This window comes from Zalophus californianus, chromosome 14, assembly GCF_009762305.2.
Source record: "Zalophus californianus isolate mZalCal1 chromosome 14, mZalCal1.pri.v2, whole genome shotgun sequence".
Lineage (NCBI taxonomy): Eukaryota > Metazoa > Chordata > Mammalia > Carnivora > Otariidae > Zalophus > Zalophus californianus.
The window spans coordinates 450,292-472,897 of NC_045608.1; the positions used below are offsets into that span (position 1 = coordinate 450,292).

Sequence of the window (22,606 nt, forward strand, 5' to 3'; positions counted from 1 at the left end):
CTTAGCATAGCGTGCTCAAGGCTCCTGCGCGCTGTAGCGTGTCGGAGTTCCCTCTAAGGCTGAAGCATAGTCCGCTTTATGGATGTAGCACGTTTTGTTTATCCATCCGTCAATGGGCACTTGGTTGCTTCCACCCTTTGGCTGCTGTGAATAACGCTCTGAACGTAGGAGTGCAAATACCTCTTAAGGCCCTTTCAGTTTGGGGGGGTATGTACCCAGAAGTGGAATTGCTGGGTCATCTTGGTAGGTTTTTAAGTTAGCAGTTGACATAACCTGACGTACATTTTTAAAAATCTCACGACCCTTCCCCGGGCAAGAAATTAAAGAATTCCTCTCTAGGGAAACTGGCCAGTCTAAGGGAAAAGGCCTCAGTTACCGAAAATGGGTGATCTCCAACAAAACTGGGTCCCTGCTTTGTCAGCCCACAGTCAGGGTACTGCCCGAGTGGCTCCAACTCTTAAAGACTGATGCACAATCAGCAGACTTTTGGGGAAATCCTGATTGGGAAAAACAGCAAAACAAATGGAAAAAAAATCCCCATGAATCCTGAGAAAATAGAAACAGCATATAAAAATAAATTAAGATCCAAGGGTCTCTCGTATCCATGAAACCAGAATGGGGTGCTCAGAGCGAGAAAAGGTGAGGAGGAACAGTGAGAGCAGAAAGAAGTCGGCTGAAAGGGTGGCACCCACTTCTCACGGGGCTTCCGGTGTCGGGGCAGAGTCCTGCTCTGGAAGGGCCCCTTTCCAGTGGCTCCGTGCAGGCAGGCAGTAGTAGTACAGCTTTCACCACAGTTTTCTTTTTTAGTTAAAAAAAAATCAGGGCAGCCCTCTGGCCACCCATTTCTACCAAAGTGACACAACTCTTCTGAAAAGTTAAAATCACCACAGAAAAAGCGACGTTACAGTTTATTGTTGTCCTAATTCAATTCAAGGTGACAAGTGAAGTCAACACTACTGTATTCTATGACTCTAAGGCAGCATCACCTGAAGACAGTTACTGCCTTTGTAAAACACAAGATTCTTAGGTTAAAAGATTTGTTTCTCCATCTTCAATCACATGATGTGGAGTCAGATAAAGTCCCGACTAGGTTGTTTCTGCTCCCTCACCCTAGGCAGGTGGTCCCTAGACCCGCGCGGGCAGTGTGTCTGCATTCGCTCCAGGTCCTCTTCACTTGCCCAGAGAGGCCAGGTAGATGTACCAGAACAGAGACACCAGGTTGGCAAAAAGCACTCGGAACTGCCAAGAGAACACAGGCCACAGTGAGGCCCTGACCGTACTTACCAGTCACCGATCCCCCAGGACCGAGCTCGTCCGTTGTCAGTCCATCCACCCACGACCGTATTCACTGAGCCTTTACTTCATACAAAGCCCTGTGCCAGAGGGGTGAGCCGGACAGTCTGTGCCTGGCGATGTTACAGGCCAGACTAACTGTCCCGCACCCTCCTTCCCTGAGCGCTCGCTCCTGGCTCGGCTTCTCACCCCAGGACTGGACACCATGTGGTGGCTTCACCAAGCCCACCGGTGATACCCCGCCAGCCCAGGCCATGACCCTGCTTTGATGATCTGATGGAGGTACTCCCACCTGAAATTACCCTTAGTCAGTGAGTCTCCCTGACACATACGCCCCATGAAAGCAGCAGTCTGTTCCACCTTGTTAGTCGCTGTATCCCTGGAGTTTAGAGCAGTGGGGCATACAGCAGGTGCTCAGTAAATATTTGTTTAATAAACTCCACTGCCCCTTAAGCACTCACCTGCAACCACCTAAAATGGAAACTAATCACAGCCTCCCAGCTTTCTGTCCCTAGGCTGCCCCGGAGGGTCCCATTTTCCAGGCTCTCCCACCCTCCCATCCGTAGATCCCTTCACATCCTCAGCCATTCTGCCTTTCCATATCTTTATTTCCTTTTCTAAGTACCTTAGGATCCATGGCTCAGAGCCCTCATTGCCTTCCCCTCTTGTTCCTTAATTGTACTCCCTGGAAAACCCCCATCCTCCCTGCTTCCCTGGGGCCCTGTGCCCATGCACAGGAGGGTCTCCAGTCAGCTCTCTCATTCTCTACAAGTTCACCCTGCCTTTACTCCCCTCAAGATACCCATCTCACCTCCTCTCCCCTTAGTCTGGCCCTGCCCTCTGCCCTCCCAGAGGAAAGAGGTGTGCACAGGCATCCCCAGTGAACAGGCACCTCTCTCCTGTCTCAGTAAAGAAGGGCCTCTGTCTAAAGCCCCTCTCTGCCTCTGCCCAAAATCCCATGCCCCCCTCTTTAGGGTAGCATATGGCCTCTCTTCGCTTCAACGCCCATTCCCATTTCTCCCCACCTCTTCACAAACTTCTTGAGAGAATTTTGCAGACTTACGATTTCTACTTCATCCACTACTTAATTCACAGCAGTTTGGCTTTAGCCCTCATGGAGCTGAAATTGCTCTTGGGAACATCACTGATAAGATCGTTGTTAAAACCAATGAAACTGATTCCCATTTTGCTTTAACCCTGCAATACTGTGGTTGTGTGTCACTGCCTTCTGGTTTTCTGCTACTCCTTGGTGTGTGTGTGTGTGTGTCCACCCAGCCTTGGTGTGTGTGTGTGTGTGTGTGTGTGTGTGTGTGTGTGTGTCCACCCAGCCTTGGTGTGTGTGTGTGTGTGTGTCCACCCAGCCTTGGTGTGTGTGTGTGTGTGTGTGTGTGTGTGTGTGTGTGTGTCCACCCAGCCTTGGTGTGTGTGTGTGTGTCCACCCAGCCTTGGTGTGTGTGTGTGTCCACCCAGCCTTGGTGTGTGTGTGTGTGTGTGTGTGTGTCCACCCAGCCTGCACCTCCCTCCCTCTTCCCAGCCTTCCAATGGAGCTGCAGCTCAAGGGAATTCTGCCCAGGTCTCTCCTCTCTAGAGCATGGGTGAAAACAAGTAGGTTACTTAAATGGTGTGCAAAAAAAGCTTAAGGTTGCAGTCCTTGGAAAGGCCTGTTTGAGAGGCTAGCCCTTCCTTGGGGCCTGGGTACTTAGAGTTCCTGAGGGTTCCCACCTTTCCCCAACTGATAAGAATGGCTCCCTAGGCCTCGACTACTTGCTAAAATAACACGGTTCATGCTGAGCACTTGCTCTCCTGGGAGTCTGGAATTCTGGTGTGTGCCAGGCACAGGATGCCTACGTGACCAGCCCTCCCAAAAAACCCTAGGTGCTGCGTCTTTACAGGGCTTCCCTGGGCAGAAACATGGCCTACATGTTGCATTTGGTGGTACCAAAGCTCTTTTGGTGAGCGCTTGCTCTGTGTGACCCTCATGGGAGGGAGGGAGCACAGGAAGCCTGCATGGATTCCTAGGATCCAGTTGTATATCCTTGCTTCGAGGCTGTAATAAACCCAGGCCACGAGCACACATATGTGCCAAACCCTTCTAGCATCTCCAACCTTGTGTATGCTCTTGGGGCTGGACACACGAGCTGTCCATGGTGTGTAAAGGCAGTGCACAATGGCAGGGCCCCTCAGCCTTGCCCAGTGAGCTGTTCCTGCAGCTTAGAGCCCCTCCAGGCTCCCACCTTGCTCAGAACAGGAGGTGGGGCTGCGTGGGGCAGTTTCAGCAGCCCACCTCAGACTGCGACCCCTCCCGGTGCCCAGAAGTGCTGAACCTCATGTGTGTGGCACCTCAAGGGCTGCCCCACCCCAGGTCCCACCGTCTGCCTGCTCCTCGGGTGTGCGCTGACCTCACTGCAGGTTAGGCTGCCCATGCCTCCCCTGCACATCCTGTTGGGCACTGGCACTGCTTGGCAACTGCGTGTACTTTTGACTGTGACCCGCAAGGCCAGGCACTGGCAATACTGCACCCCTGGAAAATCCAAGCTGCTCCTGGACTGGGGGCTTTTCAGAAACATTTCTGGGACCAGTGGATGAGGTGTGGACACCTGCTTTATCTGTCCAAATCCAGAACTGCTACTGATTCTGGGCAGAGAGAAAACCGCCGATCAGTCCCAGCTAAAACAAGGCTGGTGGAAGATGATGCCCCCTCTGGTTCTGCATGGTGCCGGCTGGCCCTCACCTGCAAAGGGACATAGTTGATGTTGACAAACTGCGCCGGGGTCCAGACTTGCCAGTTCACACGCAGCGCCGGCCAGAAGCTTCTCCTTATCTGGACAGCGACCGCAGCTGCATCTCTCCCCTGGAAAGGAGGGGAGTGTGGATGTTGAGCAGTTGCCACTGTCCTCAGAACCGAAGCTGGGGTGCCAAGGTCTGCAAGTCTCCAAACCCTAACATGATGGTTTTTAAAACTGTGGATTTTGGGGGCGCCTGGGTGGCTCAGTGGGTTAAGCGTCTGCCTTCGGCTCAGGTCATTGTCTCAGGGTCCTGGGATCGAGCCCCATATCGGGCTCCCTGCTCCGCAGGAAGCTTGCTTCTCCCTCTCCCGCTCCCCCTGCTTGTGTTCCCTCTCTCACTGTGTCTCTCTCTGTCAAATGAATAAAAACTTTAAAATAAAATAAAAAATAAACTGTGGATTTTGTTCCATTTGTATGTAGACAGCACACCTGTGTGCCTAATTAGCGCTGCAGCTCTAAGGAGCCAACCACCCGGTTGGGAAGTCGTCAGCAGTGAGGCAGCCCCCACTTGCTCTCGCTGTGCCCAGGGCCCTCACGGACCTTCATCACTCTGTGCAGAGCTGACTGAACGGTGGGATTCATGCTGTTGGCCATGGGCACCAGACGGCTATGTATGCCTCGGCTGTCAGTTCTGCCCAAAATAATCTCCAAAATGGATGCATTTTCAAGCAGAACTTGAAGTTTTTAAAAAATGAACCCCAATAACTTGATTCTAAATGTCATCTGAGAGGATAAATGCATAAGAATAGCCACCTTGAAAAAGAATAGCAAGAGGTGGCCTAAATTACTAAAGACTTAAAAAAATACTATGAAATGATGGTAATTAAAAGCTAAAAAAGAAAAGACATACAATGGAAATTAATAGAATCCAGCAAAAGATCAGAGAGTCCAGATAAAGGCTTGCACATATGGGAATGAGAGCATGATAAAGCGGACATTTCAAAGTACGGGGGGGATTGTTCAATAAACGCTAACAAGACAATTTGCTATTTAAGTGAAAAGAAACAAAAGTATTATCTCCCACACATGAATAAAAAAATAAGAATACTAGACAAAAATATAGAATATTTCCACTATCTTTGTGTTTGTCAAAATGTACATAATAAAATCATAAAAGAATAAAGTAAAGAAGAATATTCCCAGTATCTTCCTTGAAGGAAGCCCACAAAGGAAAAGACTGACAGATTTGAATACATAAATTTTTTAACTCCTGTATGGAGAAACACACTATAAATGAACTTTATTTATATAACTTCAAAGGTTTAACTTTATCTGCAGTTAAAAGACAAAAACCTGAAAAATGGGAAAAATATCTGCAGTCTGTATTTGGCAAAGGATTGATGTCCTTAATATATACAAATATACAATCAGTGAGAAAAAAAGCAAACACTGATAGAAAACAAGCAGTTAATACAGTAAGCATATAAAAAGATGTTCAACTTCACAAATATGTATACGTTATTCTTTATGTATCAAATTGCAAACTATTTAAAAGAAAAATACAATCCTGGTTGTCAAGAGTGTGGGGAAACAAACCTCGCCCAGAGGACAAATCTGCGAGGGTTGGGTGCTCTGGGGTCACAAAGTCTGGTTCTGACAGGACTCACGGTCTCGCAAGTTATGGGAACTCAAGCTGTGGGCCTGAGCTTCCTCAAAAATGGGGTTGACTTGTGGCTCAAATGACCCAAAGGACTCAATGCAGAGCTTGGAACAAGTGCTCAAAAAATGTCAGCAGTTTGTACTATTCTATAGCCCTGTAGGAAGAACAAGCAAGGACAGCCTTTTTGGACAATTCTAGGAATTAACCAAACAGGAACCCTTACACAAAAGGGACAGGCATACGGTGGAATACCATGCAGTCCAAACGTGATTATCTATGATCAAAAAAATGCTGGACATTGGCACAGCGTAGGGAATTGAGTCCATGATATTATAATTAGAGTTGTGTGGTGATACTTGCGGTGAGCATGGAGGATAGAGAAGCTGAATCACTGCGCTGTAGACCTCAAACTAACATGACGTTGTGTCAACTACATTCAAATTTAAAAATGTAAATGCAGATGCAGGAGCATCTATAGTGTGTGTGGTATAATGTGGTCCCACATAGATCATTTGTGTGTTGGGTACCTTACACACTTTGGTCACATATATATTCAGAGGTTTCATCTTTTAATGAACATACATTCCTTTCATATTTGGAAGGATAAAAAGGGATGTGGGTGCCCTTTGCTTCCTCCTACCTCAGATTTCCTAAGGGCTTGCCCAACACCTCTTTTTACTTTCAGGGACTTATTACTAACCAGTTAAGTTGAAGCATCTTTCCTGCCTGCCCCCCCGAACACTTTAGACCACAAGGGGTGTTCTCCTCAGGAACCAGAACTCAAGATGCTGCTTCAAAATAAAACCTGAAGAAGGATTTACCTGCTGTGATTGGTTGGGACAATTACTTTCAGGGCAGAACACGACACATCTTGGGCACACAGTGGATGGAGAGTTGGGGAGGGGGTAGAGGTGAACTGGGAAGGGACTGGGCTGGGCACAACCAACAGACATGCCTGGTGACTCTGCGTGAACACACCTCTCATGTAGTGGTTGTGATGGTTTAAATCTATGCTGACTTAACCTCTTCAGAGCACTTATGATGTTCAGGATTGAGTTAGCACAGGGTTCTGCAATGCCATTGGGGGTCTGAAACTTGTTTCATGAATCCCATGGACCCCCTTCTCAGAATCCTGTTTGTATAAAATAAAGTATGTGGGATTACCAAGGAACCACCTATACTGAAATACACCTTTCAAAATATTCAGGAAAAGAATCTTAGGATAGATGAGTAGATGTGCTTGCTTACTGACACAGTGACAAGACTTGAGGCAGGTGGAAGGGGTCATGAAACATAAAAGATATTCTGTCTGTAACAAATGATGTATGATACCAAGGTATCTGTGACTTCTTACTGTGGGCCAACAGGTACTGCCAATGTAACCATGGTTTGTGTCTGACGTTCATGAAGGAAAGTGAGGGATTTCAATTTGAGTGTACTGCAAAGTTCACAGGCCCTCTGATTTCCACCCACAGATGCCAGGATGAGAATCGCTGTGCCAAACAAAGAGCTATGGCAGAGACCAACCTCCAGGAAGTTCATGGCGAGGAAGAACAACAACAGGAAGGCCGGTGCAAAGAGGAGGCGGTCCAGGAGGAGCCTCTTGACCCCAGCCAAGGGGACCTCGGAAGGGATCCAGTGCTCCATGAAGAGGTAGAAGAAGTGACTCAGTGGCCCTGTGAAGAAGAACCTGAGGACCCGCGGTGGGGGTGAGCAGGACTGCCATTCTCTGGGTGTGCCGTTCTTGGGTCCAGCTTCACCCCCAGACCCCAAGTCCTAAACCCTGCCTCCCTGGAGCCTCCCATCACTGACCACACAGGTCTGTGTGGTCCTTCTAGAAAACAGGCTTTCTTTGCATCTGCTTCAAGCATTCCTTTTGTCTCTGATAGACCTGCCTTGGATCTCCCATCAGTTTCCATGTGGCCAGCTCCTTTTCAACACTGTCAGCTGGGAGACTTTGTTCATGATTGTTCTGGACAATGAACCCACCACTGTCCCGGCCACTCTCTAGTCCAGGTCCTGTCTCACTGTCTTCATAGCCTGTGTCACCATATGTCATGATCTCATCTGTTTAGTCATACGGTACCCTCTTTGCTGAAGAGAGGTAAACGTCCCAGGACAGCACTGTGCCTGTCTGTTCACTGCTGTGTCCACAGTGCCTAGAACATGGCCTGGCTCAGAGAAGGTGCTCAAGGATAAATAAGTGGATGCATCCCTGGTGTCAGAGCTTTTCATCAAACCCCCTTGGGTAGTTAGCAAGAGTGAAACCTGGTGCCGTGCACTCCTTGTCTGTACTGACACTATGCGTTCCCAAGGGTAGAGTACTTGGGACAGAACTGAACACAGCCACTGCATCTACTGGTACAACAGACCCGTAGCTCTGTAAAATTCGGCAGTAAAAAGATGGGCAGGGACCCAGGGCTCTTCCAATTTTTCACACTGGAAGTCCTTACACAAGTGGTTCTCAGCTGTTGCTTCCTATTCTTCCACAGGTTAAGTGGCCTAGAGCAGGGGTCCTTAGTGAGAGGGAACAGAGTCTTAACTTTATTTATTCTCTAGTGATCTCTCCAACCAACGTGGGGCTCGAGCTCAAGACCCCAAGATCAAGAGTTGCATGCTCTACTGACCGAGCTAGAGGGGCCTTGAGAGGGAACAGAAGTCTTGAAGATGGAAACTGTGAGTAACGCTTCCCAGGGGATTCTGACATACTCCCTCCCCCCCTCCAGGGTGATTATGGCTTTAACTACACTACGGAAACGTGATGACCGCAACCAACATGCTTACAAATACAAAGTGATATTTCTGAATTTTAAATTGAAAAAATGACTCTTGTTCCAAAAGACTTCAAAACAATCCATCTATACAAACACTATTGTTGGCCAGAGAACTCAGGGAAGACTTAATTGGTAAAACTGAATCTCTGTGGTCTTTGCAATTCCAAAAATGGTTAAGAAACTGGACACTTTTCAGGATACCTAAGTATTTATTTTCTGGATGCTTACACTATGAAAATAATGGAAACAACTGACCATATTTGAGTCTGTTTTCCTCTTTCATGGTCTTTGTGTTTTGAAGGCTAACTTAGGTTTAGGTGAATTATCTGCCCTCAGATCTCTCAGCCCAATGAAGACAGCCACCCCCACCCAAGCAACTCAAAAGGAAAACCATAAAACAAGTTCACATTATCCACCATTCTGATTTTTCCCATGATTACTTCAATGCCTTTTAAAAATTATTTCTCCAGGGGCGCCTGGGTGGCTCAGTCGTTAAGCATAGATGCCTTTGGCTCAGGTCATGATCCCAGGGTCCTGGGATCGAGCCCTGCATCGGGCTCCCTGCTCAGTGGGAAGCCTGCTTCTCCCTCTGCTGCTTCCCCTGCTTGTGCACTCTCCCTCTCTCTGACAAATAAAATCTTAAAAAAAAATGTAAATAAAATGCTTGATTAATCAAAAAGAAGGCAAGGGAGAAGGGGAGAAAAAACTAGCAGCAAGGGGCGCCTGGGTGGCTCAGTCCTTAAGCGTCTGCCTTCGGCTCAGGTCATGGTCCCAGGGTCCTGGGATCGAGCCCCTCATCGGGCTCCCTGCTCAGCAGGAAGCCTGCTTCTTCTCCCACTCCCCCTGCTTGTGTTCCCTCTCTCGCTGTGTCTCTCTATCAAATAAATCTTAAAAAAAAAAAATTATTCCTCCAAATTAGGTTATTTCAGAAACTTGGTCTTATACCCTTGCTTTGTTGCAATCAGTCTGCTACTGGGTAGACCAGCCCCTTGACGAACTCACCCATAAATGGCATATCTGAGAGGCCCAATGACATCTAGCTTTTGGGAGTTTTCTTTTTCTCGCTTCTTCACAATCAACTGGGCCAGGAAGTTCCCAAGTGCTGACAAAATGCCACTGTGGACAGAGAGGTAATCAGAGAACAGGAGAAAGCAGCAGGAGGGTGGCCCGTTCCTGTATGTAATCGGCACGGCTGTGCGGAGAGCAGCGTGGGATGGGGAGAAATGAGTCCTTTCTAAAGCAGCCCTGGTATAAGGTTCCTACATCAAAAGGTGGAGACAGTAGGACTTCACACACAGACAGACAGACACACACACCCCCCTGGTCTGTGGACTGCACCTGCCAGTGTCCTGGGTGTGATCCTGCACTACAGGGTTACAAAACGTTACCGGTGGGGGAGACTGGGCAAAGTGTACAAGGGATCGCCCTGTATTATTTCTTACAACCGCATGTAAACCTACAATTACAATATAAATTTCAGTAGAAAGGTGGAGATGGGCCCAGGTGCTCCAAGGTTTGGTCTATAGTTACCTTCTGATAAGCTCTGTGTGCTAAAAAATCCAAAATTCTTTGTATGGCTGATAAGGACCTTCTTGATCTGATCCTTGGCCACCTCCTTCTCATCTGGTCCCTTCCTCACTGTTCATTTTCTGCAGCAACACAGACCTTCTTTCCACTGCTCCACTGTTAGCTTGCTCCTCCCTCAGGACCTTTGCACTGGGTACCCTCTGCCCAGAGAGCTTTTGCTTTCCCTCCTTCAGGTCTCTGTTCCAATGTCACCTCCTCAGATAACACCTCCCTGACCTCCCCGTTTATCTCGCTTTTTGTCTAGTTTCTCACTAGAATAGAAAGCCCACTGAGGTAGGGACCTTCCCTTCCTGTCTTAACGCTGGTGCTTCACTCCCCGGAAGCATGCTGTACATATTTATGAAAGGCTGCATTTAATAAGAGGGGATGAACTTATAAAATTAACTGGTTAAAGCTAACGAGGGAGAACGATGTCTCATAAAAAGTTTAGGACCCCAAATCAAAGGGTGCAACGGACCAGCGGACCCGGGCAGAGGGGCCTTTTGTCACCCTTCCCCCAAATGCAAAGCTGCTAAGACAAAGAAAGCAAACACCCGCCGCCCCGCCCAGGCTGCGGGTGCCGCTCGAGACACGGACCCGAACGCCCCGAACTCGGAACGAGCGCAGGCGCCAACGAGCCGTCGGCTGCGGCCGCCAGAGGGAGGTGGGCCGGACGTGGACCTCCGGTCCGAACCCACGCACCTTCGGGAGAGGACCTCCAGGGAAGGGGGCCTGACACCCTCGGTCGGTGCATTCCTTTGGTCTGGCTCCCTGGCAACGACCTGTCAGAACCGAACGCACAAAGCCGCCCACGCCGAGCTCTCCGGCTGGTGCCAGGCTCTGGGGGGTCGTCTGACTCGCGGCACCTTGCCTTTCGCACTCAAATCCCCGCACAGAACGCGTCTACGGGGCTGCGTCCCCGAGGCCGGCCGAGCTCCGGGCCGCCCCCCGCCCGGGCCCGACCCCTCCGCGCCGACCTGGTGGCCGCCTTGGTGAGCACCGGGTAGAGCCGCAGGAGGCGCAGGTACTGGGCGAGCGCCCGCTGCGGCAGCGCCCCGAGCCCGGCCCCGGCCCCGGCCCGCAGCTTCGACGCCGCCGGCGCCATCGCCTCCCCAGCACCGCGCCCGCGCGCGCCCCCGACCCCGCCTCACGCCCGCCCGGGCTCGGGGATGGCCTCCCATTTCCCGCCCCGCCGCGGCCCGCAGCGCGGCCCCGGACAGACCCCGCCGTGCGCGGCTCGCGCGTCCGCACACTTTTCCCTGAGTCCCTAACGGGCCACCTCCCCTCCGGCGCCCGCGGCAATAGGAGCTCGGTGGGGCGGGGCGCGGCGAGCCTCCCGATTGGGCGGCGGGCGCTTCCGCTCTCTCCTCTCGCGAGAGTTGGTGGGAGCGCGCCAAATTTCTCCGGGAGAGCGGCGGCGGCCTGGGCGCGGCGCAATGGTTCTGAGGAACACCGGGCGGCGGCGCGCGGAGCCGGGGCCGGACGGCGAGACCAGCCGGTGAGGGGCGCCGGGGCGGGCGGCGGGCGGGCCTGCCCTGTGCGGAGCTCCTGGCGTGCAGCCGCGGCGGCCCTCCGCAGGCCGCCACCCAGCGGCGCGGTCCTCCTGCGTTCGCTCTGGTTTCCGCGCACTGAGGACACGCTTCTGGAAGCGCGGCCGGCGACTCGGCGGCGGAGCAGATGGGGCCGCCTCTCAGCGCCTGCGGACCGGGGTGGGGGCGGGAGACCGGCATCGCCGCGATCACAGCGCGCGCGCACGCTCCTCGCCTCACCTCCTTCCCGGCGCGCGGGGTTCGCCCCCGGGCGGTGCGGGGCACTGGGCGGTGCGCGCGCGGGGTTCGCCCCCGGGCCGTGCGGGGGACTGGGCGGTGCGCGCGCGGGGTTCGCCCCCGGGCCGTGCGGGGGACTGGGCGGTGCGCGCGCGGGGTTCGCCCCCGGGCCGCGCGGGGCACTGGGCGGTGCGCGCGCGGGGTTCGCCCCCGGGCCGTGCGGGGGACTGGGCGGTGCGCGCGCGGGGTTCGCCCCCGGGCCGCGCGGGGCACTGGGCGGTGCGCGCGCGGGGTTCGCCCCCGGGCCGTGCGGGGGACTGGGCGGTGCGCGCGCGGGGTTCGCGGGGGACTGGGCGGTGCGCGCGCGGGGTTCGCCCCCGGGCCGCGCGGGGCACTGGGCGGTGCGCGCGCGGGGTTCTCCCCCGGGCCGTGCGGGGGACTGGGCGGTGCGCGCGCGGCGCCGCGTGTGCCCCAAAGGGGCCGGGACCGCGGTCAGTGAGCGCCTCCCCGGCGCGCGCCTTGGGAATGGAAACAAGTCGGAGCAGATCGTTCAAGTAATTTCCTACAGATGTGTCTGTAGCAGAAGCTTGCCTTGTACATAACAAAAGTAGTTATTTTCTTATGTTTGTGTTGATCTTCAATAAATATCGCTAATGCTGTTCGTTGAGTGCCCACTGTATACAAAGAAGCCTATCTGCTTACCATATGTATCTGATTTGTCGCCGCTCGTTTTTTGGCAGAACTAGAATCCCGTCCAAATTGGTCATCAGAATTCTTGCTCTTTTTGTACTGTGCTGCGGGCTTTGCAGTTTTCATTGTTTTTTTTTTAAGATTTTTATTTATTTATTGAGAGAGAGAATGGTAGAGAGAGAGCATGAGGAGGAGGAAGGTCCGAGGGAGAAGCAGACGCCCCGCTGAGCGGCGAGCCCGATGCGGGACTCGATCCCGGGACTCCAGGGTCATGACTTGAGCCGAAGGCAGTCTCCTAACCGACTGAGCCACCCAGGCGCCCTCATTGTTTCTTATAACGTGCATGAAAGTCTTGTGTGGTAGATATGGTTAATTTCATTTTACAAGAAACTAGTAATAAATTTAAGAACTCTCATTTTAAAAATAAAAATACAAAGCAACAACTTTTTTGTTTTGAATTAATTGTAGATTATTATGCAGTTGTAAGAAATTACAGAGAGGGGACGCCTGAGTAGCTCAGTTGGTTAAGCGTCTGCTTTTGGCTCATGCCCCGCATCGGGCTCCCTGCTCTGCGGGAAGCCTGCTTCTCCCTCTCCCACTCCCCTGCTTGTGTTCCGTCTCTCGCCATCTCTATGTCAAATCAATTAATAAATAAAAATCTTAAAAAAAATGAAATCTTAAAAAAAAAAAGAAATTACACAGAGTGATCCCATACACCCCTAAGCCAGTTCCCCCCAGTGGTAAAATCTTAGTTACTAGAACGCTAGGTCACAGCCAGGAAATTGATGTTCATGCAATGCATGGATACTCAGTTGCGTATGTGCGTGTATTTAGTTCTGTGCACCTTGTGTGTTTGTGACCACCAGCACAGTTAAGACACAGAACAGTTCTATTCCCAGGACCTCTCATGCTACCCTTTTATAGCCACAGCCACCTTCATTCCTCCCTCTTCCTCATCCATGGCGGCTACTGATCTGTTCTCCACCTCTTAATTTTATTTCAAGAACTCTACGGAAGTTGCATTATAAAGTGTATAATTTGGGGGGATTGGCTTTTTTCACTCAGCATAATGCCGTTGAGATCCATCCAGGTTATTGCATGAATCAGTAAGTTTTTTCTATTTTATTGATGGATAGTATTCCGTGGGATGGATATGACGTAGGTTAATTATTTATCTGTGGGTACTATCTCGGTTGTTTCTGCTTTTTGGCTGTAATGAATAAAGCGGTATGAATGTTCACACAGGAGTTTTTGAATGAATGTGAGTTTTCCTTCCTCTGGGATAAATGCCCAGGAAGGGGGCAGAGGGAGAGAGAGAATCTTAAGCAGGCTCCATTCCCAGCGTGGAGCCCAATGCAGGGCTCAGTCTCGCCACCCTGAGATCATGACCTGAGCCAAAATCAAGAGTCGGGCACTGAGCTGACTGAGCCACCCAGGTGCCCCTGTACATTTTTAATATCCCATAAGGCAGCAGCATCTAGCCATGATGGTTGTTTTTATCAGTGTTCTGGTTACAGAGTTGAACGGGTTTTGAGGCTGCTGCCCCAGTCATGTTTCCCATGAGTTCTGTTACTTTAATGAACTGTTTTGCCAAATACAAGGTTTTTCAGGGATGCATCTACTGTGTTGCATCCAAAATGCTTACACTGGTTGGACTGAGGGTTTCAGGAATAGATAAGAGTCATGATCAGTGAAGATAGGATTTCCCTCCTTTTATTCAGGGATGATGGCCCCTCTTCCTCTGTCTCGGCACTTAAGCGCCTGGAGCGCAGTCAGTGGACAGATAAGATGGATTTGCGGTTTGGTTTTGAGAGACTCAAGGCGCCTGGTGAGAAGACGGGCTGGCTCATCAACATGCACCCTGTAAGAACCTGGGCGGCTGCTGGCTCAGGCCTTTGAAGGGTGGGTGGTGCAGGCGGAGGTGGGGTCGCTTGTAGCTCCCCTCCTTTCTTCTTCAACATCACTGGGCTGTAAAGAAGCTGCTGGGAAAACAAAGCTCGGGGGGTTCCCTGTTAACCTATAAAAAATTTTCAAGAATGAGGGAGAGATTGAGAGAAATCCACACTTGGAAGATGTTGTGATGCAGTTCTTGTGAATGGGGAATGTTTATGTGGGGGTGGAGAAAGATTTTGTTCGGTGCTCAGTCTCCCAAAGAGGAGCAAGAGGGTTCTTGTACTGCGTAGGGGATAACTTGGTGCCCGTGTTCACTGATTCTCTTGTAGACTGAGGTTTTAGATGAAGACAAACGCTTAGTCAGTGCAGTGGATTACTACTTTATTCAAGATGATGGGAGCAGATTTAAGGTAAGGCCTTGAACCCCAAGAAGCTAAGACCCACTCAGTGATGAGATGTAGCTGGGTCCAAAGTGGTAGGTGTTCATTTAAGTGGGAGGAGAGGGGTTGAGAGGCTTCTGGTGTGCAGCTGCCCGAAGCCTGTTGGGGATGTGGACCCCTTGGAGCCACATGGGTCACCATTTACGATGTCATAAGAGAACCAGCTTGGAAAGACTGAGGGAGGAGTAGTTTTGTCTCTCTCAGACTTTTGCCCCTGCCGTATTCGCAGGTGCTAATTCCGGACTACGTCACCTTGTAAGAGATGTCAAGGTCAAAGATACGTTAGATCTGGGCAGCTTGTGGGGATAGCAGCAAACAGCCTGTCTTCACTTATCTCCCTTTTTTCTTTCTCATTGCCCCTGAATGGGTTCGTGGCTCTTGCAGGTGGCCTTGCCCTACAAGCCATATTTCTACATTGCAACCAGAAAGGTAAGTCTGTGGTCCATAGAATTAGGTCACACGACCTGTGCCTCATTTTATGGGTATGTGTGTGTGTGTGTGTGTGTGCGCGTATGTGTTTCAGAACTGAAAGTAAAGGGGCCTCTAGAGAAACGGGCAAGGAAGACAGCAGATTTTACTAATAGGAAGTTCTTTCATTTTGATCTCGATTTAGGGTTGTGAACGAGAAGTTTCATCTTTTCTCTCCAAGAAGTTTCAGGGTAAAATTGCTAAAACAGAGACTGTCCCCAAGGAGGATCTGGACTTGGTGAGTATCACCTGGACCCACCAGGGTAAATGAGTTTGGTCTACCTTGCCCCTGGGGTGAGATGGAAGAGGCCAAGTTTAGCACCTGTGGGATGGTGTACGGATGATGGGGCTTTGGTGACTGTCCATACGTCCTCGTAGAGAACTCTGGTGGTTTAGTTGTGCCACATGCAGAGTTGGACAAGATGCTTTGGACTTGCGAACATTTCTACTCATGTATTTACCTTTGAGTTGGTCTCCCCTTATTTTCTTACCCCAATAAAGTCCTTTTTCTCTTGAACTCATGAGTACAATCTCATCACTTTGTAGCCAAATCACTTGGTGGGTTTGAAGCGAAATTACATTAAGCTGTCTTTCAACACCGTGGAGGATCTTGTCAGAGTGAGGAAGGATGTCTCCCCTGCCGTGAAGAAGAACCGGGAGCAGGGCCATGCCAGTGATACCTACACAGCTATGCTCTCCAGGTAAGCCTTCTTGTAAGCAGAGCCCCCAGGCAGTCCACAAGGACTGTTTCCCATGTTTCCTACATTGACAGGATGGATAGGAAAAAGGAAAACTTAGCAGTAAAGTTACTTTAAGGATTAGCTCTGTTTAGTGTAGAAACACTTGCAAGCAATTAGGTAGAATTTCTTTTTTTTAATTTTTAGTTATTTATCTCTTTTACTTCTTTGAGAGAGAGCAAGAGAGTGTGAGCGGTGGGGGGGGGGGGGGTAGGGGCAGAGGGAGAGAGAGAATTCTGAGGAGGTTCCACCGCCCAGCATGGATCCCAACATGGGGCTCGATCTCACCATCTTGAGATCATGACCTGAGCCAAAATCAAGAGGCGAACCCCCAACCAAGCCACCCAGGTGCCCCAGCCTAGGTAGAATTTCTTATGTGCTGCATTTGTGTTAAATAAATAGTGGTTTCCTGGGTTGTATCTTAGCCAACCTCTTTCTTACATAGGGGCGGATTTGTGGCTTCAAAGTTTCAGTTGCTGTAATAGTAAAGACATTTTGGATTCCCAATGACACCACTTTTTTTTTTTTAAAGATTTATTTATTTGAGAGAGAGAGCGAGTGTGAGCATGGGGAGGGGCAGAGGGAGAGAGAGAATCCCAAGCCAGCTCACTGCTGAGCAGGGAGGGGAGCTCAATGCGGGGCTTGATCCTAGGACCCTGGGATCATGACCTGAGCCCAAGGCAGACGCTTAACTGACTGAGCCACCTAGGCACCCCAGTTTTTTAAGTTTTGAACTTACATTCTATAAAATACATGTCCTACGTGTGTACGGAATTTCCGGTCTGACCTACTGCTGTGGGACGGTGTCATCTGAGGTCATCTTTAAGAAAGGCCTGTCTGGTCATCTCTGCCACCTCAATTTACCTTCTGTGTTTACTCCATGTGGACTCTGGTCTTCCCCCTGTTCCGACCCCAAGCAGAGTATAGTTGAGTAAGCTGGCCTCTCTCCATTTTGCAGTGTTCTGCAAGGGGGCAGTGTGGGTATTGATGAAGAGGAAGCCTCTAAGAAGGTCACTGACCAGTTGGATAACATTGTGGACATGCGGGAGTATGATGTGCCCTACCACATCCGCCTCTCCATTGACCTGAAGATCCATGTGGTGAGTCGGCCGTCCCTTTCAGGCAGCCGGACAGTCAGGAGGTGACCCTGAAAGGATAAATCCGTAGAGAAATACACCTCCTGGGACAGATGCAGAGCTCTTTATTAACGTGCTACCCGTCCTTCAGGCTCATTGGTACAACGTCAGGTACCGAGGAAGTGCCTTTCCTGTGGAAATCGCCCGACGAGATGACCTTGTTGAACGGCCCGTGAGTACTGCTTGCATTTCCTCCATCCTGACTTTTCCACTTGTTTCTGGAGAGATCTCATTCGGTGCTGAAGGATGAATTTGATTCAGAGATTTTTCTTCATTTTCCTCAAATACTTTCTTTAAAAAGTTGTAGAAAAAAAAATTTTTTTTTCTTGTCTGTTTCTGACTGAGTATAATTTCACTTTGTGCTTACGCATCACCATGTGATGTCTGTGTTTGAGCTGGGCTGGATCTGAACATTTGAGGGAAAGCTCTGTCTTCCATTTTGGGTGGTTGATAGCAAAGTGATGTGGTGAAAAATGGATTTATAACTGGAAGGCTTTGGTTCAGGGACAGCTTTGTGTTCTTGGGCAAGTCTGTATTCCTGTTTTCTCATTTCCAAAACGGAGATGTCAGCTCTGTACCATGATCTATCTGGGTTGTCATAAAGGTCAAAATAAGGTCATGCATTTTCAAGCATGTTGACACTCAGGTGTTCCATAATTCTAGGATTTTCCTGTCATGCTCTAACCTCTTGTTTGTGTTTAAATTTTTATGCCATCCGTGAGTCATGGCATTCTTGATATAGCTCAGTCAACCCCAAAATGCCTGTCTCACTTCTTTTGGAACCTCTCCCTGTGGCAGCTCAACTCTTTTAGCAGCTAGAGGTGGAGGTGGTAGGTGTTGAGAAGACCACTGAGATCTCTAGAGCTCGGCTTGGTTTCTCTCCAACTTAATGAGACATTGTGTCCCTGCAGGACCCTGTGGTATTGGCATTTGACATCGAGACGACCAAACTGCCCCTCAAGTTTCCCGACCCTGAGACTGACCAGATTATGATGATTTCTTATATGATTGATGGTCAGGTAAGTGGTACCTTTTGGGATGTAAGCTTCGTAGGAGCAGGAACCTTGTCTAGTCCCCAAACCAGAGCAGCATCCACCCTATGCTTAGTATATTTTGGGTGAAAAATTAGTGAGTTGAGTCCAGGAAAGTGAACAAACCAGCCATGCTCCTTCCAACAGAAACTTGAGACACTCGGGACTCTTCTTGGGAGAGCTGGGGTGCCTTCCCATTGCTGCAGATGCCTGTAGCAGGAGCTTCTGGGCCAAAAGTGGAGAGGTGTGTTTTGGCTTTGTGTGTCCTAACTCGTGCCAATGGCTCATGCACTTCCCAGGGCTATCTCATCACCAATAGGGAGATCGTTTCAGAAGATGTTGAAGATTTCGAGTTCACCCCCAAGCCAGAGTATGAAGGACCTTTTTGTGTCTTCAATGAACCTGATGAGGTAAAGAGGTGTCCCTTGGTGGGGCGCCTGGGTGGCTCAGTCAGTGAAACCTCTGCGTTTGGCTCAGATCATGATCCCAGGGTCCTGGGATCGAGCCCTGCATCGGGCTTCCTGCTCCGCGGGAAGCCTGCTTCTCCCTCTCCCACTCCCCCCTGCTTCTCCCTCTCCCACTCCCCCTGCTTCTCCCTCTCCCTCTGCCGCTCCCCCTGCTTCTGCGCTCTCTCTAGCTCTGCTCTTTCTCTCAAATAAAAAATAAAATATAAAAAAAAAGAGAAAGAAATGTGTCCTTTGGGATACTGCCAGGTATTTGGGGTGAAATGGGAGGCAGAGGACTCAGCGCTCATGTAATCAGAATGGCAGCGTGCTGGATGGGGTGTTTAGCGGTGGGGTCCTCGTTCACACTGGAAGCACTGGGTGGGTATGGAAATGGAACAGTGACACGAGGTCCCTGCTTTTCCTGAACCTCGGGAGGGGTGTTAGGAAACAGCTTGAAGAGAAACAGAAATCCTCTGACAGCTAAGAATCATTGAATTCAGGTTCATCTAATCCAGAGATGGTTTGAACATGTCCAGGAGGCCAAACCCACCATCATGGTCACCTACAACGGTGACTTTTTTGACTGGTAAGTCTGATATCTGGTGAGTAACTAAAATGTGCTTGGGAGGGGATGTTGCATGGCAGTGTGAATATGCTCGTTTACTAGTGGTTAAGACGGAAGAGTTTGGGAGAGGAGGGCGGGGTAGGAGGAGCGCCGCCTGGTGGCCTGAGAGGCACCTCGCCCCGTTTGAGGAGAAGTGGGTGTGGGGATGCCTGGGTCTGCTTGGGGTTCTGCTGGGGGCAATCTTCCTGTCTCCGAGGGAACTACAGGGTAACTGCCTGTGTGCCCGTCTGTCTGCCCTCATCCCTAGGCCGTTTGTGGAGGCCAGAGCGGCGGTCCATGGACTGAACATGTACCAGGAGATAGGGTTCCAGAAGGACAGCCAGGGGGAGTACAAGGCCTCTCAGTGCATCCACATGGACTGTCTCAGGTAGGCCCCGCAGCTCATCGCACTGTCTCAGGAGCGCTTTCTGTGACTGGGGTCCAAAACCCCCTCTGGCACACGTTAGTCCTGTCCACCTCCCTTTTGAAGGAGGAAAGTGGCTTCTGAGAAGCAGCTCCCGTTATCTTTGAGGACAGTGGGTGTGGTTCTGGCTGGGTCCGGGGACGTGCTTTCGTTGTGTGCTCATTTCCCTTCTACTAGCAAACACTTTAGTGTCAGACCTGGTGGGAAAGCCAGAGCAGGAAAGCCAGGTTGGGTGAGGTCTTGGTGCCGTGGGAGCCCCCAACAAAGGTGGGCTGCTGCAGCCAGGGTTGTCCAGGCTGGAGATAGGCATTCGAGGGGGCTCAGGGTGCTGAAATGGAAGACTGGAGAGAACGGAGGTCTTGTGGGCCTCTTGTATCCTGTAGGGAGGTGAGTTTTGAGGAGCCACTGACACGCTTAAAGCTTGATCTGTTTTCTGGGCAGCCCTGGCGTTATGGTGCATGTGTTGGAAGGGGCAGGCCGAGTCATAATGAGGATGGGATTGAAGAGGGGTGGACTTGGGGATCCATGGACAGGGGGGCCAGGGGCATGTGAAGCACAGGGAATGTTGGTGTCTGGGGGAGGAAGCAGGTCTGGGAACCCCATTCACATGGGGCATCGTGATCAACGGTTTCTCAAGAAGAGAAGTAAAGGACAGGTGGGGGTCTTCAGAGGAGGCGGCAGTCCTGGGAGGCCACAGGGGGCATTTTTGGGGACGAGGTTGGCAAGAGTTTGGAGGCCGAGGGAGGTGAGACTCGATGCAGTTAAGAGTGAGTTATGGGTGCCAGAGACACAGCTGTGTCCATCATGGGACTGAGTTGAGGGCAGGATGTGGAGATGGGCACGGGGGTGAGGGGCACAGGGTGCTTCCAGTTTCCATGCTGAAGAGACTGTGTAAGGAGAGAATAGGAGTTTAAAAATAGGGCCTGAGGGAGGGGGAGAGCAGGGCAGACTAGCAGCACCCACAGGACAAGCTGGAGGGGTGGAGGGAGGCCGGAGGGTGCGAGTTCCCAACCCCTCATCTTTATATTTCTCCGTGAGGTAGGAAGGGAAGGCCGTGGGGCTCGGAGGACCGGCCCTGGCATTTCCTCGCGTGGGCACATCCGTGAGGCTGACTGGATCTGGGTGAAAGGCTTCATGAGAGGTCTGCTCCCTGTGGGGTCTCAGTGGAGATCTCCAGGGTGCCGTTAGGACTACGTCTTTCTGGGGTGTGTCCAGCTTTGCCACCTGTCACGGTTCCTGGGCTTCATCTTGGAGTCCTCTCTGACCTTTGCTCTTGTTCCTGTTCCCAGGTGGGTGAAGAGGGACAGTTACCTTCCTGTGGGCAGCCACAACCTCAAGGCGGCTGCCAAAGCCAAGCTGGGCTACGACCCTGTGGAGCTGGACCCCGAGGACATGTGCCGGATGGCCACTGAGCAGCCGCAGGTGCGTGTGTTTCCTTACTCTGCTCCCCTTTAGTTCTGCTGGGGTGCCTCCGTGCCTCCTCGTTGCTCTTACTCTCTGATGTTCTCTCCTCAGACTCTGGCCACGTACTCGGTGTCAGATGCAGTGGCCACGTACTACCTGTACATGAAATATGTGCACCCCTTTATATTCGCTCTCTGCACCATTATCCCCATGGAGCCTGATGAGGTCAGTGCCTCTCCTGGCCCCGTGGGCCGTTCTCCACACGCTTCCCAATGGAGCTGGTCCCAGGCAGCTGACGTGGATGCAGCTGTGGGATTTTGGCGTGTGATTTGAAGCCTGGTGTTTCCCCCCCATAGGTGCTGCGGAAGGGCTCTGGGACGCTGTGTGAGGCCTTGTTGATGGTGCAGGCCTTCCATGCCAACATCATCTTCCCCAACAAGCAGGAGCAGGAGTTTAACAAGCTGACAGATGACGGTCACGTGCTGGACGCCGAGACCTATGTGGGTGGCCACGTGGAGGCCCTCGAGTCAGGCGTGTTTCGCAGTGACATCCCCTGCAGGTTCAGGATGGTGAGCCCCTCCCTGGTCTTCCTGGTGAATGCTTGGTCAGACCCAGAACTCGTGAGGGCTGCAGTAGAGCCCTCATCCCTCTCTCGCCCTGTGGACCCCTTACCAGACCTCCTTTGTCTGGCCTGCCCTTGACGAGTGCGCTGCAGGGCAGGTGCTCGGCTTCTGTGGAGCCCTCTCTGCCAGCGTCCCTCCGGGGGTAGACTGGTTGGTGCAAGGGCATTTCCCGTCTTATCGTGTCCTCTCTTGGTCACTTGTGCTAGAACCCTGCTGCCTTTGACTTCCTGCTGCAGCGGGTGGAGAAGACAATGCGTCATGCCATCGAGGAAGAGGAGAAGGTGCCCATGGAGCAGGTCACCAATTTCCAAGAGGTAATGCTCCAGGAGGCCAGGAGAAACCATTGTCACGTGCCCTGCCTTGTAGACTGGCTTCTTTCAGTAGTATATTTGTTACGCACCTCCTGGGTGCTGGTACTTGGGCCCGGAGACAGGACACAGGGTCTCTTCTGGTCTTGTTGGGGCAGGGGGAGGAGCAGGACAGTGTTGTGGTCACAGCGAATGACCTGACGTAGGGAGGTAGGAGGGTTTCCCAAGGAGGCGGAGGGCTCTTGAGCTCGCTCTTGGAACACCGTGGTGGGCGGATGTGGGACAGAGGTGAGTGCTGGGTCTGAAGACCAGTTCATTTGGACTTCATGTTATAGGCAGTGAGGAGCCATTGGTTTTTATTTTTTGTTGTTAAGGAGATTTTAAAAATGCTGAGAGTCCATTCCTACAAGTGACAGAGTAGAATATAGTGACCATAGCACTCATCAAATAACAGAAAGCACCACTGACAACGTGCCCCATGCCTGGAGACCCCAGGTACCTCCCAGCTTGCTGGTCCTGTTCTTTGGGCTTGGCACTTCTCAGGTGTGTCTTTTAGGCCCTGCTCAGCACTGTGGCATATTGAGTGACTCGTGGTTTGAAGTTCTTACCAGTTTTAG

General features: G+C 51.2%; 2 protein-coding genes across 2 annotated transcripts in view; one reads left to right on the forward strand and one right to left on the reverse strand.

Moving 5' to 3' along the window:
• Positions 1–893: 893 nt before the first annotated feature.
• PXMP2 (peroxisomal membrane protein 2) lies at positions 894–11,149 on the reverse strand. The gene is made up of 5 exons (XM_027577265.2): positions 10,997–11,149; positions 9,456–9,569; positions 7,207–7,369; positions 4,025–4,144; positions 894–1,239 (listed from the first exon to the last, which is right to left on the reverse strand). Exons 1-5 carry the CDS (start codon positions 11,122–11,124, stop codon positions 1,171–1,173), a joined length of 594 nt encoding a protein of 197 aa, XP_027433066.1. The 5' UTR covers positions 11,125–11,149; the 3' UTR covers positions 894–1,170.
• Positions 11,150–11,414: 265 nt separating this feature from the next.
• Positions 11,415–22,606, forward strand: part of POLE (DNA polymerase epsilon, catalytic subunit) — a 47,713-nt gene continuing 36,521 nt past the window's right edge. Inside the window, exons 1-16 of the mRNA XM_027577195.2 lie at positions 11,415–11,517; positions 14,197–14,338; positions 14,698–14,778; positions 15,193–15,237; positions 15,422–15,514; positions 15,823–15,977; positions 16,972–17,113; positions 17,241–17,321; positions 18,061–18,168; positions 18,480–18,590; positions 19,127–19,212; positions 19,499–19,618; positions 20,944–21,076; positions 21,170–21,283; positions 21,415–21,627; positions 21,888–21,995. Of these exons, the coding sequence (XP_027432996.2) occupies positions 11,456–11,517; positions 14,197–14,338; positions 14,698–14,778; positions 15,193–15,237; positions 15,422–15,514; positions 15,823–15,977; positions 16,972–17,113; positions 17,241–17,321; positions 18,061–18,168; positions 18,480–18,590; positions 19,127–19,212; positions 19,499–19,618; positions 20,944–21,076; positions 21,170–21,283; positions 21,415–21,627; positions 21,888–21,995 (1,794 nt within the window). The 5' untranslated portion in view covers positions 11,415–11,455. The remainder of the gene's footprint in view (positions 11,518–14,196; positions 14,339–14,697; positions 14,779–15,192; positions 15,238–15,421; positions 15,515–15,822; positions 15,978–16,971; positions 17,114–17,240; positions 17,322–18,060; positions 18,169–18,479; positions 18,591–19,126; positions 19,213–19,498; positions 19,619–20,943; positions 21,077–21,169; positions 21,284–21,414; positions 21,628–21,887; positions 21,996–22,606) is intronic.

Excerpts from the sequence above, each read along its gene's own strand:
- PXMP2 (XM_027577265.2), bottom strand. The coding sequence starts at position 11,124 with ATGGCGCCGGCGGCGTCGAAGCTGCGGGCCGGGGCCGGGGCCGGGCTC. Across the intron at positions 7,370-9,455 it reads CTCAGATATGCCATTTATGG|GTTCTTCTTCACAGGGCCAC; the intron begins GTGAGTTCGTCA and ends GCGGGTCCTCAG. Across the intron at positions 4,145-7,206 it reads TCGCCATGAACTTCCTGGAG|GGGAGAGATGCAGCTGCGGT; the intron begins GTTGGTCTCTGC and ends CCTCCTTTCCAG.